This window comes from Oncorhynchus tshawytscha, linkage group LG23 (assembly GCF_018296145.1).
Source record: "Oncorhynchus tshawytscha isolate Ot180627B linkage group LG23, Otsh_v2.0, whole genome shotgun sequence".
In the NCBI taxonomy this organism is placed as follows: Eukaryota; Metazoa; Chordata; class Actinopteri; order Salmoniformes; family Salmonidae; genus Oncorhynchus; species Oncorhynchus tshawytscha.
The window spans coordinates 23,619,429-23,636,498 of NC_056451.1; the positions used below are offsets into that span (position 1 = coordinate 23,619,429).

General features: G+C 46.8%; 1 protein-coding gene across 1 annotated transcript in view; it reads left to right on the top strand.

Annotated features, from left to right (window-relative positions):
• LOC112235061 (NXPE family member 3) overlaps positions 1 to 16,580 on the top strand; it is a 32,563-nt gene extending 15,983 nt beyond the window's left edge. The window contains exons 2-6 of the mRNA XM_024403455.2: positions 13,156 to 13,272; positions 14,163 to 14,935; positions 15,080 to 15,150; positions 15,401 to 15,619; positions 15,713 to 16,580. Coding sequence (XP_024259223.1) covers positions 13,171 to 13,272; positions 14,163 to 14,935; positions 15,080 to 15,150; positions 15,401 to 15,619; positions 15,713 to 16,257 — 1,710 coding nt within the window. The 5' untranslated portion in view covers positions 13,156 to 13,170 and the 3' untranslated portion in view covers positions 16,258 to 16,580. The remainder of the gene's footprint in view (positions 1 to 13,155; positions 13,273 to 14,162; positions 14,936 to 15,079; positions 15,151 to 15,400; positions 15,620 to 15,712) is intronic.
• The last annotated feature ends 490 nt before the right edge of the window (positions 16,581 to 17,070 follow it).

Consider the following 17,070-nt stretch of genomic DNA (forward strand, 5'->3'; position numbering starts at 1 on the left):
ATTGCAGATTCAGTCTTCCCAGCCTGGTGCAGGTCTACAATTTTGTTTCTGGTGTCCTTTGACAGCTCTTTGGTCTTGGCCATAGTGGAGTTTGGAGTGTGACTGTTTGAGGTTGTGGACAGGTGTCTTTTATACTGATAACAAGTTCAAACAGGTGCCATTAATACAGGTAACAAGTGGAGGACAGAGGAGCCTCTTAAAAGAAGAAGTTACAGGTCTGTGAGAGCCAGAAATCTTGCTTGTTTGTAGGTGACCAAATACTTATTTTCCACCAATATTTGCAAATAAATTCATTAAAAATCCTACAATGTGATTTTCTGGATTTTGTTTGTCATTTTGTCTGTCATAGTTGAAGTGTTCCTATGATGAACATTACAGGCCTCTCTCATCTTTTTAAGTGGGAGAACTTGCACAATTGGTGGCTGACTAAATACTTTTTTGCCCAAATGTATATATCATTACCAGACAGTACTAAACTTGAAATAACCTTTATTAATGTTTATAATATACAATTGTGCAGGTAGACCCTGGGTATGTCTTAAGGATAGAAGTGGCCAGCGCCGTAATCATGTCCAGCTTATTCATCAGGGTTATGAATATAGGGTAATCAATCCATTTAAAGCTAAACACTGGCATAAAAACGTTTACATCCTTGCAGGCTTTGGAAAATACATATGAACTGACAGACTTCGTCGCATTTGTACTATCAAATTGTTCATATGCTAAAATTGTCACTTTGGTGTCAGGGCTATACGTCATTGAAGAGATCCTTATGGCTTTCAAATCACTGCACCCGCACACAACCTCTTCCAATGCAAAGCCAGGCATGTTTGTACCACTCAGGGCCTGTTCAATTTGACAGAGCACTTATCTTAAGCCATTCTCTCATACGCAGCACAGGAGAAAAACTCCCGGGTTTTGCATGATAAAGGGGTTTGGGTCCGCTGTCTGTGAAAATCTTAACAGTAGAATCCTCAGATTGAAATATGTAAGCCATATGTCCATCACTCATATCCAAAACTCCTTTAAAACATTCAGGGGCAAAAGTATACAGAATGGTGTCGTCTGCATAGAGGTGGATCAGAGAATCACCAGCAGCAAGAACGACATCATTGATGTATACAGAGAAGAGAGTTGGCCCGAGATTTGAACCCTGTGGCACCCCCATAGAGACTGCCAGAGGTCCGGACAACAGGCCCTCCGATTTGACACACTGAACTCTATCAGAGAAGTAGTTGGTGAACAAGGTGAGACAATCATTTAAGAAACCAAAGCTGTTGAGTCTGCCAATAAGAATATTGTGATTGACAGAGCCGAAAGCCTTAGCCAGGTCGATGAATGCGGCTGCACAGTAATGTCTCTTATCGATGGCGGTTATGATATCGTTTAGGACCTTGCGCGTGGCTGAGGTGCACCCATGACCAGCTCGGAAGCCAGATTGCATAGAGGAGAAGGTATGGTGGGATTCGAAATGGTTGGTGATCTGTTAACTTGGCTTTCGAAGACCTTAGAAAAACCTCTTTGAAGAGGGGGATGACTGTGGCAGCTTTCCAATCTTTGGGGATCTCAGATGATACGAAAGAGAGGTCGAACAGGCTAGTAGGGGTTGCAAAAATTTCAGCAGATCATTTTAGAAAGAGAGGGTCCAGATTGTCTAGCCCGGCTGATTTGTAGGGGTCCAGATTTTGCAGCACTTTCAGAACATCAGCTATCTGGATTTGGGTGAAGGAGAAATGGGGGAGGCTTGGGCAAGTTGCTGTGGGTGGTGCAAGCCAGTTGACCGGGCTAGGGGTAGCCAGGTGGAAAGCATGGCCAGCCATAGAAAAATGCTTATTGAAATGTTCAATTATCGTGGATTTATGACAGTGTTTCCTAGCCTCAGTGCAGTGGGCAGCTGGGAGGAGGTGCTCTTATTCTCCATGGACTTTACAGGGTCCTACAACCTTTTTGAGTTTGTGCTACAGGATGCACATTTCTGGTTGAAAAATCTAGCCTTAGCTTTGCTAACTGCTTGTGTATATTGGTTCCTAACTTCCCTGAAAAGTTGCATATCACGGGGGCTATTTGATGCTAATGCAGTATGCCACAGGATGTTTTTGTGCTGGTCAAGGGCAGTCAGGTTTGGAGTGAACCAAGGGCTATATCTGTTCCTGGTTCTAAATGTTTTGAATGGGGCATCCTTATTTAAATTGGAGAGGAAGGCACTTTTAAAGAATAACCAGGCATCCAATACTGATGGGATTAGGTCAATATCCTTCTAGGATACCTGGGCCAGGTCGATTAAAAAGGCCTGCTCGCTGATTACAAAAGCCTGCTCGTTTTAGGGAGCATTTGACAGTGAATAGGGGTGGCCATTTGACCGCAAACCCATTACGGATGCAGGCAATGAGGCAGTGATCGCTGAGATCTTGGTTGAAGACAGCAGAGGTGTATTTGGAGGGCAAGTTGGTTAAGATGATATCTATGAGGGTGCCCGTGTTTACGGATTTGGGGTTGTACCTGGTAGGTTCATTGACAATTTGTGTGAGATTGAGGGCATCAAGCTTAGATTGTAGGGTGGCCAGGGTGTTAAGCATGTCACAGTTTAGGTCACCTAGCAGCACAAGCTCTGAAGATAGATGGTGGGCAATCAATTCACATATGGTGTCCAGGACACAGCTGGGGGCAGAAGGTGGTCTATAGCAAGCGGCAACGGTGAGAGACTTGTTTCTGGAAAGGTGGATTTTTAGAAGTAGAAGCTCGGATTGTTTGGGCACAGACCTGGATAGTATGACAGAACTCTGCAGGCTATCTCTGCAGTAGATTGCCACTCTGCCCCCTTTGGCAGTTCTATCTTGTCGAAAATTGTTATGGTAATGTTGGAAATTTCAGGGTTTTTGGTGGTCTTCCTAAGCCACGATTCAGACACGGCTAGGACATCCGGGTTGTCAGAGTGTGCTAAGGCAGTGAATATAACAAACTTGGTGAGGACTCTTTTAATGTTAACATGCATTAAAGCAAGACTTTTACGGTTACAGAAGTCAACAAATGAGAGCGCCTGGGGAATGGGAGTGGAGCTAGGCACTGCTGGGACTGGATTAACCTCTACATCACCAGAGGAACAGAGGAGGAGTAGGAGAAGGGTACGGCTAAAGGCTATCAGAACTGGTCGTCTAGTTCAAGTAAAAGGAGCAGGTTTCTGGGCTCGATAGAATAGATTCAAGGCATAATGTACAGACAAAGGTATAGTAGAATGTGAATACAGTGGAGGTAAATCTAAACAGAGTGACATTGAGAGAGATATTGTCTCTAGAAACATAATTTAAACCAGGGGATGTCACCGCATGTGTGGGAGGTGGAACTGAAGGGTTAGCTAAGGCATATTGAGCAGGGCTAGAGGCTCTACAGTGAAATAAGACAATAATCACTAACCAGAACAGCAATGGACAAGGCATATTGACATTAGGGTGAGGCATGCGTAGCCGAGTGATCATAGGGGTCCAGTGAGTTGTTAAGCTGGCTGGAGACAAGGTGATGCAGACAGCTAGCGGGCATGGGCTAGCAAGCTAGCAGAAGGGACTTAGAGGTACTTTGTGACGGAAGAAGTCTGTTGTAGCCTCCTCGTGCAGTTCCGTTGGCAGACCAGCCGTGATGGATTAGTAGGGTTCCATGTAGTAAAGGTGCCCAATCCAATTGGCAAAATAGGTATAGTGGCCCAAGAAATTGGCCGATGGACCTATTCATCTAACAGTCCAATATGCTCTAGACAGCTAGCGGGCCGCAGCTAGCAGATGGATATTCAGGGGACGTCGCGACGGAGGAGCCTGTTGCAAAAAGTACCCTCGGGCAGATTATATGGGTAGTCCAGTAGTGATGGATTAGCAGGGCTTCGTGTAGTAAAAGGGGTCCAGGCCAATTGGCAAAATAGGTATTGTAGCCCAAGGAGTGGCTGATGGACCTCTTCAGCCAGCCGGAAGATGGGCCTAGCATGGGCTAGCTCCAGGCTAATTGGTGCTTACTTCGGGACAGAGACGTTAGCCAAGAGTAGCAACTCGGATTGCAGCTAGCTAGCTGCGATGATCCAGGTGAAAAGGTTCAGAGCTTGTGGTAGGAATCCAGAGATATGGAGAAAAAATAAGTCCGGTATGCTCTGGTTTGAATCGCATTGTTCAAACTGGCGAGAGATTTCCGAGCTAGAGGTTAGCTGATGACCGCTAGTAGTGGTTGGCTGACTACTAGCTAGTAGCTAGTTAGCTGGCTAGCCTCTGTTGGGGGATTCTGGTTCGAAAGTAAAGAAAAATACTTTAGAAAATAGCAGATCACACCACATTGGGTGAAGTGGGTTGCAGGAGAGTATATTGAAGTTGAGGTTTAGGAAAAATATAAAAAAAGATATGCAAAGAAAAACGATGTAAAGGATATATACACGGGACAAGACGAGGACAAAGACGTCTGACTGCTACGCCATCTTAGATTGTGTCTTGCGGTCGGAGGCCAAGCAGTTGCCATACCAGGCAGTGACGCAACCAGTGCTCTCGATGGTGCAGCTGTAAAACCTTTTGAGGATCTGAGGACCCATGCCAAATCTTTTCAGCGTCCTGATGGTGAATAGGTTTTGTCTTGCCTTCTTCATGGCTGTCTTGGTGTGCTTGAACCATGTTAGTTTGTTGGTGATGTGGACACCAAGGAACTTGGCTCTCAAGCTCTCAACCAGCTCCACTACAGCCCCGTCGGTGAGAATGGGGGCGTGATCAGTCCTCCTTTTCCTTTAGTCCACAATCATCTCGAGGGAGAAGTTGTTGTCCTGGCACCACACGGTCAGGTCTCTGACCTCCCCATAGGCTGTCTCCTTGTTGTCGGTGATCAGGCCTACCACTGTCATCTGCAAACTTAATGATGATGTTGGAGTCGTGCCTGGCCGTGCAGTCATGAGTGAACAGGGAGTACAGGAGGGGACTGAGCGTGCACCCCTGAGGGGCCCCCGTGTTGAGGATCAGCATGGCGGATGTGTTGTTACCTACCCTTACCACCTGGGAGCGGCCCGTCAGGAAGTCCAGGATCCAGTTGCAGAGGGAGGTGTTAAGTCCCAGGGTCCTTAGCTTATTGATGAGCTTTGAGGGAACTATGGTGTTGAATGCTGAGCTGTAGTCAATGAATAGCATTCTCACATAGAGAGTGCAATAGAGACGGCATCATCTGTGGATCTGTTGGGGTCGTATGCAAATTGGACTGGGTCTAGTGTTTCTGGGATAATGGTGTTGATGTGAGCCATGACCAGCCTTTCAAAGCAATTCATGGCTACAGACGTTAGTGCTACGGGTCGATAGTCATTTAGGCAGGTTACCTCAGTATTGTTGGGCACAGGGACATTTTGGTATTATAGACTCAGACAGGGAGAGGTTGAAAATGTCAGTGAAGAAACTTGCCAGTTGGTCAGCGCATGCTCGGAGTACACCTCCTGGTAATATGTCTGGCCCTGTGGCCTTGTGAATGTTGACCTGTTTAAAGGTCTTACATCAGCTGCGGAGAGCGTGATCACACAGTGGTCCAGAACAGCTGATGCTCTCATGCATGTTTCAGTATTACTTGCCTCGAAGCGAGCATAGAAGTTATTTAGCTCGTTTGGTATTCTTGTGTCACTGGGCAGCTCTTGGCTGTGCTTCTCTTTGTCGTCCGTAATATTTTGCAATTCCTTCCACATCCGACGAGCATCGAAGCCGGTGTAGTACGATTCAATCTTAGTCCTGTATTGACGCTTTGCCTGGTTGATGGTTCATCGGAGGGTATAGCAGGATTTCTTATAAGCTTCTGGGTTAGAGTCCCACTCCTTGAAAGCGGCCGCTCTACCCTTTAGCTCAGTGTGAATGTTGCCTGTAATCCATGGCTTCTGGTTGGGGTATGTACACAAAGGGTTGTGAGACATGGGTTTGATTTTTGACACATGAAAAGTGGGATGTATACGGAGGGTACGGAACAACAGAAGATGAACAGCAGAGGGGCTAATGACCTTGGAGATGGGGAAATGGCAGATGAACTGGGGGGATGAACCGGGGAGAAAGTTTGCAGGACAGCCATACCTTCTGCCCGAGATGATACTGGGGAGCCGGGGTCCGGTGGCATTCCACTTTCATCGATAGCAGGGGAGTCGGGGTCCGGTGGCAGTCCACTTGTCATCGATACCTGGAGGTGGTCTTAAGAAGGGCCGATCGGGCTCTCTTCCAGGTACGATGACAGCGGTGGACAAACACTTGGGCTGAAGGTATGCCAACCTCTTGCTCTTGCTCCGGGAAGAGTGGGGGCTGATAGCCCAGGGAACACTCAAAGGGTGAGAGACCCATGGCAGAGCAAGGAAGGGTGTCGCGGGCGTATTCGACCCACTCTAGTTGCTGGCTCCAGGTGGTGGGGTTGGTGGAGACCAGGCAGCGAAGAGTCGTTTCCAAGTCTTGGTTGGCTCGCTCTAACTGGCCGTTAGACTGGGTTTGGAACCCGGACGACAGGCGGGCCCGACGAACCAATGAGCGTGCAGAACGGGCTCCAGCCCATAATAGCACCAGCAGTCCAGTCTATGATTTGGATTGTGCCGCTCGAGCCAAGAGAATCCCAATACCTCGGGAACCTGATGCGTCTTAATCAGCATAAATTGGATTGCCTCGCTGTGGTTCCCTGACACTCGTAGGTTGATGAGAATGGTATAGTCAGTGACCCGTTCTATAGAGCGCCTGTCCAGCGCTCTAACGTCCATGGGAATGGAGAGAGACTGAGTGGGAGGTCCATTTCGGATGCCAGGGTAGTGTCCCAAAAACTCACATCGGCCCTAGAATTTATGAGTACATGGAAAGATTTTGACTGGTTCCCCTACAGCAGGATGGCATGGAAAGGGGTGCGAGTAAGGGGAGAGGAATAAGGCCCACCAGAGTACTCGCCCCTTCTTGATGAGCCTGGTTTTTTAATGGGCAGGTAGCTACAAAATGTCCCATTTTATTTATTTGTTATTTTACCAGGTAAGTTGACTGAGAACACATTCTCATTTGCAGCAACGACCTGGGGAATAGTTACAGGGGAGAGGAGGGGGATGAATGAGCCAATTGTAAACGGGGAATTATTAGGTGACCGTGATGGTTTTAGGGCCAGATTTGGAATTTAGCCAGGACACCGGGGTTAACACCCCTACTCTTACGATAAGTGCCATGGGATCTTTAATGACCTCAGAGAGTCAGGACACCCGTTTTAACGCCCCATGCAAAAGACGGAACCCTACACAGGGCAGTGTCCCCAAACACTGCCCCGGGGCATTGGGATATTTTTTTAGACCAGAAGAAAGAGTGCCTCCTACTGGCCCTCCAACACCACTTCCAGCAGCATCTGGTCTCCCATCCAGGAACTGACCCATAGCTCCACAATAAAGACAGCTCTGGGTGTGGAGTTGGCGTAAAGGCTCAGCCGGAGTCAATCTAGCCCTGCCCAGAGCTAGATTGAAGGAGTCGGCAGCCCTTGGTGATTCCCAAGGGTGACGTCGGGTTCTCTCAGACTTGTAGACGTCAGCTGTCTCCAGGATTCTTTGGAGGCGAGGTGGGAATCGAGGGTGAATGCAGGCAACCGGGCACAAATTCCCTCTCCTTCCTACGATCTCGAAGCCGCCCATCAATCTGGACGATTAAGGCTATGAGGGAGTCCAGGTCAATGGGCAGCTCCCGGGCTGCAAGCTCATCTTTGACCACCTCCGATAATCTGTGAAGGAACATGTCCAACAATGCTTCCGGGTTCCAGAAACACTCAGCTGCCAACGTGCAAAAATCCACTGTGTAGTCTGCCACACTATGGGAGTCTTGACGTAGCTGGAGCAGCTTACAAGCAGCCTCTCTCCCGGACAACGGAGAATCAAACACCTTCACAATTTCTGCCACAAACTAATCTAGATTGAGAAAGACGAAGGACAGTTGCTCCTGCACCGCCGTAGCCCAGGTGAGTGCCCTCCCGGACATCAGCGTTATGATGGACGCTATCTTTGAGCGGTCCGAGGGGAACGAAGAAGGCTGCAGCTTGAAAATGAGAGAGCACTGGGAGAGAAAAGCCCGGCAGGTTCCAGAATATCCAGTGTAGCGCTCCGGAGGAGGTAAGAGGGGTTCTTGGGACACTGGGGTAGGCTGGGAGATTACAGCTGTGACCCGCTGCCCAGTGAGGAATCCGCAGAATTTCTCCAGCAAAGTCTCGAATACCTGGGCATGGCGTTCTGCCAGGGTATGGAGTCCCTCCATTAAGACATTGCAGTAACTCCTTGTGTCGTCCAATGGTGGCAGGGAGACAGCATTGTGGAGCTGGTCTGAGTCTGCTGTGTCGGTCATGCCCAGTTCGTACTGTTTTAGGGAAGACCCAGATGCAGACAGTGTCAAAGTAACAAAAGTTTATTACTAGAACAGGGGGCAGGCAAAACGACAGGTCAACGGCAGGCAGAAGTCAGTAATCCAGTGTGGTGGGACAAGGTACAGGACGGCAGGCAGGCTCAGGGTCAGGGCAGGCAGAATGGAAAACTAGTAAACAGGAATAAAAAACAGGAGCAAGGGGGAAAACGCTGGTAGGCTTGACAAATAAAACGAACTGGCAACAGACAAACAGAGAACACAGGTATAATTACACAGGAGATTATAAGGAGAGATGGGAGACACCTGGTGGGGGGTGGAGACAAGCACAAAGACGGGTGAAACAGATCAGGGTGTACCAGGCTACCTTCAGAGGAGAATTGTGAGGCTTGTGGGCATCCTAGAGAAAAACAGACATGTTCGTGAGAGTCTCGACTTTCGATGGAGGGCAACCGAGTGGGCAGCGGTCTAAGGCACTGCATCTCAGTGCTAGAGGAGTCACTACAGACCCTGGTTAGATTCCAGGCTGTATCACAACCGACTGTGATTGGGAGTCCAATAGGGTGGCGCACAATTGGCCCAGCATCATCCGGCCCAGGGTTTGGCTGGGGTAGGCCATCATTGTAAATAAGAATTTGTTCTTAACTGACTTGCCTAGTCAAATAAAGGTTAAATAAAATAAAAAATACAAATATTAGTGTGTAGCCCAAACAGCTTGGACGCTACAGACAGACGTTGGCAGATCTGCGGTCCTGGCTTCAGACAAGTCCTGTGACGCTTGTGGTGGTCATAGAGCAAAACAAGAGAACACCATTGTGTTCGTGCGAGTATGGATTTCGGTTCGCACGATTCAGACGTTGTCGTGAGAAGACCGATTTTAGGTTATTTTAGATACTTGGTCTGACAAACACTGCTGTAGCTCTCCCATCTTCCACAGCAGATGTGTAAGGATGACAAGGGCGGATGCAGTGGACTGAGACAGCCCATTATCAGCTTGATGGCGGCATTCTGAAACTGTTTTGAAAAAACATAAATGTCACTGTTTTTCGCAATACATTGCAGTCAATAGGAAAAGATGAGTGTCACAGGGTTAACGTTTTTCTCAGTACATTGCAGTCGATGGAAAAAGATGTGTGTCACGGGGTTGATGTTTGTCATTACATTAAATGGGAAAAGATGGGTCACAGAGTTTGCCTCAGTGAATGTATTGTATTGAATGGGGAAAGATTTGCATCACAATATGGATTTGGAAGAGAAAGACCTCACAGACATGACACCTCTATCCCTCTCTTTCTCTCATTCTTTTTATTCATCAATCTACACACAATAACCCATCATGTGAAAAGAGGTTTTTAGAAATGTTTGCAAATGTTTTAAACATACAAAACAGAAATACCTTATATAAGTATTCAGACCCTTTATGTGAGACTCAAAATTGAGCTCAGGTGCCTCCTTTCCATTGATCATCCTTGAAATGTTTCTACAACTTGATTGGAGTCAACCTGTTGTAAATTCATGTGATTGGACATGATTTTTAAAGGCACACACCTGTCTATATAAGTCCCACAGTTGACAGGGCATGTCAGAGCCAAAAACCTAGCCATGAGGTCAAAGGAATTGTTTGTTGAGCTCCGATACAGGATTGTGTTGAGGCACATTCCTGTCAAGTAGACAGTGGCCTCCATCAGTCTTAAATGGAAGAAGTTTGGAACCACCAAAATTGGAGCTGGCTGCCTGGCCAAACTGAACTTTGGTCAAGGATGTGACCAAGAACCTGATGGTCATTCTGACAGAGCTCCAGAGTTCCTCTGTGGTTATGGGAGAACCTTCCAGAAGGACAACCATCTCTGCAGCACTCCACCAATCAAATCAAATCAAATCAAATGTATTTATATAGCCCTTCGTACATCAGCTGATATCTCAAAGTGCTGTACAGAAACCCAGCCTAAAACCCCAAACAGCAAGCAATGCAGGTGTAGAAGCACAGTGGCTAGGAAAAACTCCCTAGAAAGGCCAAAACCTAGGAAGAAACCTAGAGAGGAACCAGGCTATGTGGGGTGGCCAGTCCTCTTCTGGCTGTGCCGGGTGGAGATTATAACAGAACATGGCCAAGATGTTCAAATGTTCATAAATGACCAGCATGGTCGTATAATAATAAGGCAGAAGAGTTGAAACTGGAGCAGCAGCACGGTCAGGTGGACTGGGGACAGCAAGGAGTCATCATGTCAGGTAGTCCTGGGGCATGGTCCTAGGGCTCAGGTCCTCCGAGAGAGAGAAAGGAAGAGAGAATTAGAGAACGCACACTTAGATTCACACAGGACACCGAATAGGACAGGAGAGGTACTCCAGATATAACAAACTGACCCTAGCCCCCCGACACATTAACTACTGCAGCATAAATACTGGAGGCTGAGACAGGAGGGGTCAGGAGACACTGTGGCCCCATCCGAGGACACGCCCAGACAGGGCCAAACAGGAAGGATATAACCCCACCCACTTTGCCAAAGCACAGCCCCCACACCACTAGAGGGATATCTTCAACCACCAACTTACCATCCTGAGACAAGGCTGAGTATAGCCCACAAAGAACTCCGCCATGGCACAACCCAAGCGGGGGCGCCATCCCAGACAGGATGACCACATCAGTGAATCAACCCACTCAGGTGACGCACCCCTTCCGGGGACGGCAAGAGAGAGCCCCAGTAAGCCAGTGACTCAGCCCCTGTAATAGGGTTAGAGGAGGAGAATCCCAGTGGGAAGAGGGGAACTGGCCAGGCAGAGACAGCAAGGGCGGTTCGTTGCTCCAGAGCCTTTCCGTTCACCCTCCCACTCCTGGGCCAGACTACACTCAATCATATGACCCACTGAAGAGATAAGTCTTCAGTAAGGACTTAAAGGTTGAGACCGAGTTTGCGTCTCTGACATGGGTAGGCAGACCGTTCCATAAAAAATGGAGCTCTATAGGAGAAAGCCCTGCCTCCAGCTGTTTGCTTAGAAATTCTAGGGACAATTAGGAGGCCTGCGTCTTGTGACCGTAGCGTACGTGTAGGTATGTACGGCAGGACCAAATCAGACAGATAGGTAGGAGCAAGCCCATGTAATGCTTTGTAGGTTAGCAGTAAAACCTTGAAATCAGCCCTTGCTTTGACAGGAAGCCAGTGTAGAGAGGCTAGCACTGGAGTAATATGATCAAATTTTTTGGTTCTAGTCAGAATTCGAGCAGCCGTATTTCGTACTAACTGAAGTTTATTTAGTGCTTTATCCGGGTAGCCGGAAAGTAGAGCATTGCAGCAGTCTAACCTAGAAGTGACAAAAGCATGGATTAATTTTTCTGCATCATTTTTGGACAAAGTTTCTGATTTTTGCAATGTTACGTAGATGGAAAAAAGCTGTCCTTGAAATGGTCTTGATATGTTCTTCAAAAGAGAGATCAGGGTCCAGAGTAACGCCGAGGTCCTTCACAGTTTTATTTGAGACGACTGTACAACCATTAAGATTAATTGTCAGATTCAACAGAAGATCTCTTTGTTTCTTGGGACCTAGAACAAGCATCTCTGTTTTGTCCGAGTTTAAAAGTAAAACGTTTGCAGCCATCCACTTCCTTATGTCTGAAACACATGCTTCTAGCAAGGGCAATTTTGGGGCTTCTCCATGTTTCATTGAAATGTACAGCTGTGTGTCATCCGCATAGCAGTGAAAGTTTTAACATTATGTTGATAATAAGACATTACATTAATCAGGCCTTTACGGTAGAGTGGCCAGATGGAAGTCACTCCTCAGTTAAAGGCACATGACAGTCCACTTGCAATTTGCCAAAAGGCACCTAAAGGAATCTCAGACCATGAGAAACAAGATTCTCTGGTCTGATGAAACCAAGATTGAACTATTTTGCCTGAATGCCAAGCATCACGTCTGGAGGAAACCTGACACCATCCTTATGGTGAAGCATCTTGGTTGCATCATCATGCTGTGGGGATGTTTGTTAGCGGCAGGGACTGGGAGACTAGTCAGGATCGAGGGAAAGATGAACAGATAGATCCTTGATGAAAACCTGCTCCAGAGCGCTCAGGACCTCAGACTGGGGCAAAGGTTCACCTTCCAACAGGACAACGACCCTAAGCACACAGCCAGGCCAACGCAGGAGTGTCTTCGGGACAAGTCAATGAATACCCTTGAGTGGCACAGGCAGAGCCTAGACTTGAACCTGATCAAACATCTCTAGAGAGATCTGAAAATAGCTGTGCTACGACTCTCCCCATCCAACCTGACAGAACTTGAGAGGACCTGCAGAGAAAAATGGGAGAAACTCCCCAAATACAGGTGTGCCACGCTTGTAGCATTATACCCAAGAAGACTCAAGGCTGTAATCGCTGCCAAAGGTTCTTCAAGAAAGTACAAAGTAAAGGGTCTGAGCACTTCTGTAAATATGATATTTCATTTTTTTTTATACATTTGCAAAAATGTCTAAACTTGTTTTTGTTTTGTCATTATGGGGTATTGTGTGTAGATTGATGAGGAAAAAAAACAATTTAATACATTTTAGGATAAGGTTGAAACCTCCCACTCCTCTTTCTATTCTGATGAGAGCTTGTTTGCACTGCTCTGTGAAGGGAGTTGTTCACATTTCTCAGAACAAGAATAGACTGACGAGTTTCAGAAGAAAGGTCTTTGTTTCTGTCCTATATCTGAGAGGTATAAGAAAGAAAATGTAACATTTTAAAACTTTTTTTTACAATTTAACTTGGTCAAAGAAAATGGCTCAACAGAATTAAATACAATTATTATCTGTCCCTTACCAGCTTCTTTGTGTCAATATCAGGCTGACTGACAGAGAATGGACACCATGTGGAGGAGCCTGTCCAGATATATATGTATCTTCTTCCTGCTGGCCCTGTCAGGCCTCTTCTTCCTGTTCAGCAACATTAACATTCTGGAGGTAGGGTAAATCCATCTGGCCTAATACGAACCAATCTCACATTGCTTCTATCACCCTCTCCCCCTCATCATGGGAGCTACACTGGGGTGTCTCTAGCTGCTCTTATCAACGTGGGTGTATTTACATACACTAGTGTTGCTTTTAATTATATTGGGTGGCACAAAAACAGTCCTCTGCGTTGCCTTAAGTTAAATACAATTCCATTTCAACTTATTGTGCTGGGTGCCAGGAATGTTGGTCATTATGAAGTTTGGAATTTGAGACAAAATTTCTTGACGAATCGTATTATTAAACAGACTTTCCAAATGTGGGTCTGTTGTAGTCCCACTTCCTCTCTGTCCACATATGGCACACGTGAAGGACTTTTATTTTGACCTGAGGTAAGCAGAGGAAGTCGGTTGACAACAGACACATATTTGGAAAATCTGTAATACGATCCTTTAGATATTTTTTCTCAAAGTCAGCCTTCATAATAACCAACAGTCCTGCCCATCGGCACAGTAAGTTGAAATGGAAATGGATTTAATGTTTTTGTACAACCCAATACAATTGAAAGCAAAGCTAGTGTATGTAAATACACCCACGTTGCTAAGAGCAGCTAGGGCGTCACGAAAACTGTAGGTTTTTAGATGCTACACTTGATGCATAGATTTTGCCAGCATCAGCAGAATGCAAGCCAACTTTATCAAGTGTTCTTGGGTGTGAGTCATGCATCAAATTCTTGAAAATAGTACCAGAGAGTCATTTTACACTGAACAGCGCAAGCCTCTCACAGAGCTATGCTGCTTATGTCCAGGTTTCATTCAAATTAATGGAAGCGTCACACACTCTACAAAAGTTAGTGTCCAGTGTAGCATGCCTGTTAGTGACCTCTCCTCTTTACTCAGCAGAAGCTCAACTGCCAAGCAGTGTCAATGTTCTACCAGCATCAAAGCAACATCCACTCAGCTTTGCTCCCAGAGGGCCCTTCTCCTCTGGACCACAACCAGAGCTACTGTAGCCAGGAGCCCTCACCGGAGGAGGCTCTGGAGGAGCATGACCTCCTAGAGTCCATCGCCTGGCCACAGCCTCAGCCCCATTCTGTGAATATGTCCCTGAACCAGACCAGTGACCCTGCACACAGCCTTTTTGTGATCCTGCCAGCAGGGGGCAGGAGAGAGTGGCACGTGGGGAACCAGTTGGAGGCTCTGGTCCATATGCATGACTTCCAGGGGCGTCCCAAGAGCTATGGTGGAGACTTCTTGCTGGCCCGGCTGCATTCCTCCACATTGGGGGCAGGCGTTGCAGGACAGGTGCTGGACCACAGGAATGGGACCTACTCTGCCATTTTCCCGTTACTATGGCAGGGGTCTGCACAGGTGGAGGTGACACTGGTCCATCCTAGTGAGGCAATTCATGTTCTACGACGGATACGAGAGGAACGGCCTGACCGGATTCCCTTTCAGAGTCTGTTCCGCTCTGGAAAACTGTCCCAGACAACTGTATGTAACCTGTGTCTGCCGACAAACCAGGAGCTGCTGTGCAATTACACAGACCCCCACACAGGGGAGCCCTGGTACTGCTACAAGCCCAAGCAGCTGAGCTGTGACACACGGATCAACCACGCCAGGGGACCCTATGTGAACCATCTGCTCGTGAACAAGGAGGCTTTGCTCTTTCAAAGGTTAGTGAGTTTTACAGTATGTAAGTGAATGAGTTTAAAAGTGTGTGAAATGTTTTCTCAGACTTTGTTTCCAATGTATCAGATTGCTTGCTGCATTGAGTTTATTTAACATTGAAATATGATTCTTTCTCCACTTTTTCTCAGTGGTGTAAATATCAAAGTTCCCATTCATCCTTCAGGGTCTGACAGTGTCATTGTGCTGCCTGAAAAAAAAGGTAGGCAAGCAAGGAGATACCACAGTACAACTGTGTGTATATCTTTTTAACACTAGTTAACCAGCCTACTAACTGCTCTGCTCTGCTGTGTGGCTGTTTACTTCAACTCTGGAGAGTTTCTGGGTGTGCAGGACAGTATTCGAGCCAACTACTGTATCTACAGTAATGTAAGGTGGGAAAGCCCTAGCACTTCTATTGCCTGTAAAGTGATGATGCTAGCTGGTGCAAGATGCTTGCTTTTCTCTTTCAGACAAAGCAGACGTGGAGAGAAGCAGCATGAAGACAGAGTCTACCAGGATCACTCCTTCCGGGTATTACTTCCAAGGGTCATGGCGAGCTCTGGGTGGTGGTGTGATGCGCCAGTTTAACATCTCATCTGCCACTCAGTGTCTGAAGGGCAAGGTGGTGTACATGTACGGAGACTCTACTGTCAGACAGTGGTTCGAGTACCTCAACACCTTAGTACCAGGTGAGTCTTGCGGCATCTTTCACTCTCTACTGTGCTTTCTAACGCTCTCCTCTGTTTGTCCAACTCCCAACTCTCCCTTCCTCTTTGTGACAGACCTGAAGGAGTTCAACCTTTACAGTCCTAAGAATGTGGGGCCCTTCATGGCAGTGGACAGCACCCACAACATCCTGCTGAAATACCGCTGTCACGGTCCTCCAATCCGCTTCAACACTGTCATCGCCAGTGAGATGCGCTATGTAGCTAATGAGCTGGATGGCCTAACTGGTGGGTCAAATACTGTGGTGTTCATCAGCATATGGTCCCATTTCAGCACCTTCCCTGTGCAGGTATACATTCGCCGACTACGCCACATTCGGCGGGCGGTGGTGCGGCTTCTGGACCGAGCTTCGGGGACCCTGGTGGTGTTGCGCTCGGCCAACCTCCAGGCCCTGGACCCGAAAGTGAGCCTGTACAATAGTGACTGGTTCTCAGTGCAGCTGGACGGGGTGCTCAGGGCTATGTTCAAGGGTCTGGATGTTGTACTGATAGACGCCTGGGAGATGACCCTTGCCCACCACCTCCCCCATGCCCTCCACCCACCTCCTATCATCATCAAGAACATGATAGACATTATCCTCTCTCAAGTCTGCCCAGAGTAGGGCTAGCATATTAAGAATGATTTATGTCAGAATTTTATCATTCAACACCTACAGTATACAATATTTTTAAAAATCTTAGAAATACCAAATTCTGCGTTGTGTTTTTACTGTTGTCACATCACCCTTGATAGTATCACCGATATTTAATAAGCTTACGTATCGGCCACACGGCCTTCGTCAGAGCTTTTGTTATCTCGGTAAAACCACCCGCTCTCTCAAACAGAGAATTAGTGAACATAAAAGTTCAATCAGGAGAAACGACAGGGATTATCCAGTCGCTGTACATTTCAATGACCTGAAGCATGACATTTCTACCTTTAGATTTTGTGGCATAGAATAAGTTAAGATATCAGACAGGGGAGATATTAATAATACTCTGAGTAAAAGAGAATGTTTTGGGATTTTCACCCTCCAGACATTATTTCCTAAAGGTCTTAATGATGAAATGCTTGTTATGTTGTGAATTTGAACATGAAATATGTGTCTCTTGTAGATTATTCTGACGTATTACGAACAATGTACCCTATGACTAATGAAAACTTACTATGTCCTCATTGAGATTTTACAGACATGTGCGATACGCCTTATTTATGCACTTTTGTAATATTTATGAAATGCATATTGTTATATTTGGTAGCACTTATTTGTTTTCCCTTTGCCTCCAACCCCCTTCGATGTGTAGAATGGATGTGGGTGGGGCCAGGTCTACATAAGGGTGCACATTTTTTGGAATCACAAGAGCTCTGACAAAGGCCGTGTGGCCGATACGTAAGCTTATTAAATATCGGTGATACTATCAAGAGCAGTGTGCGG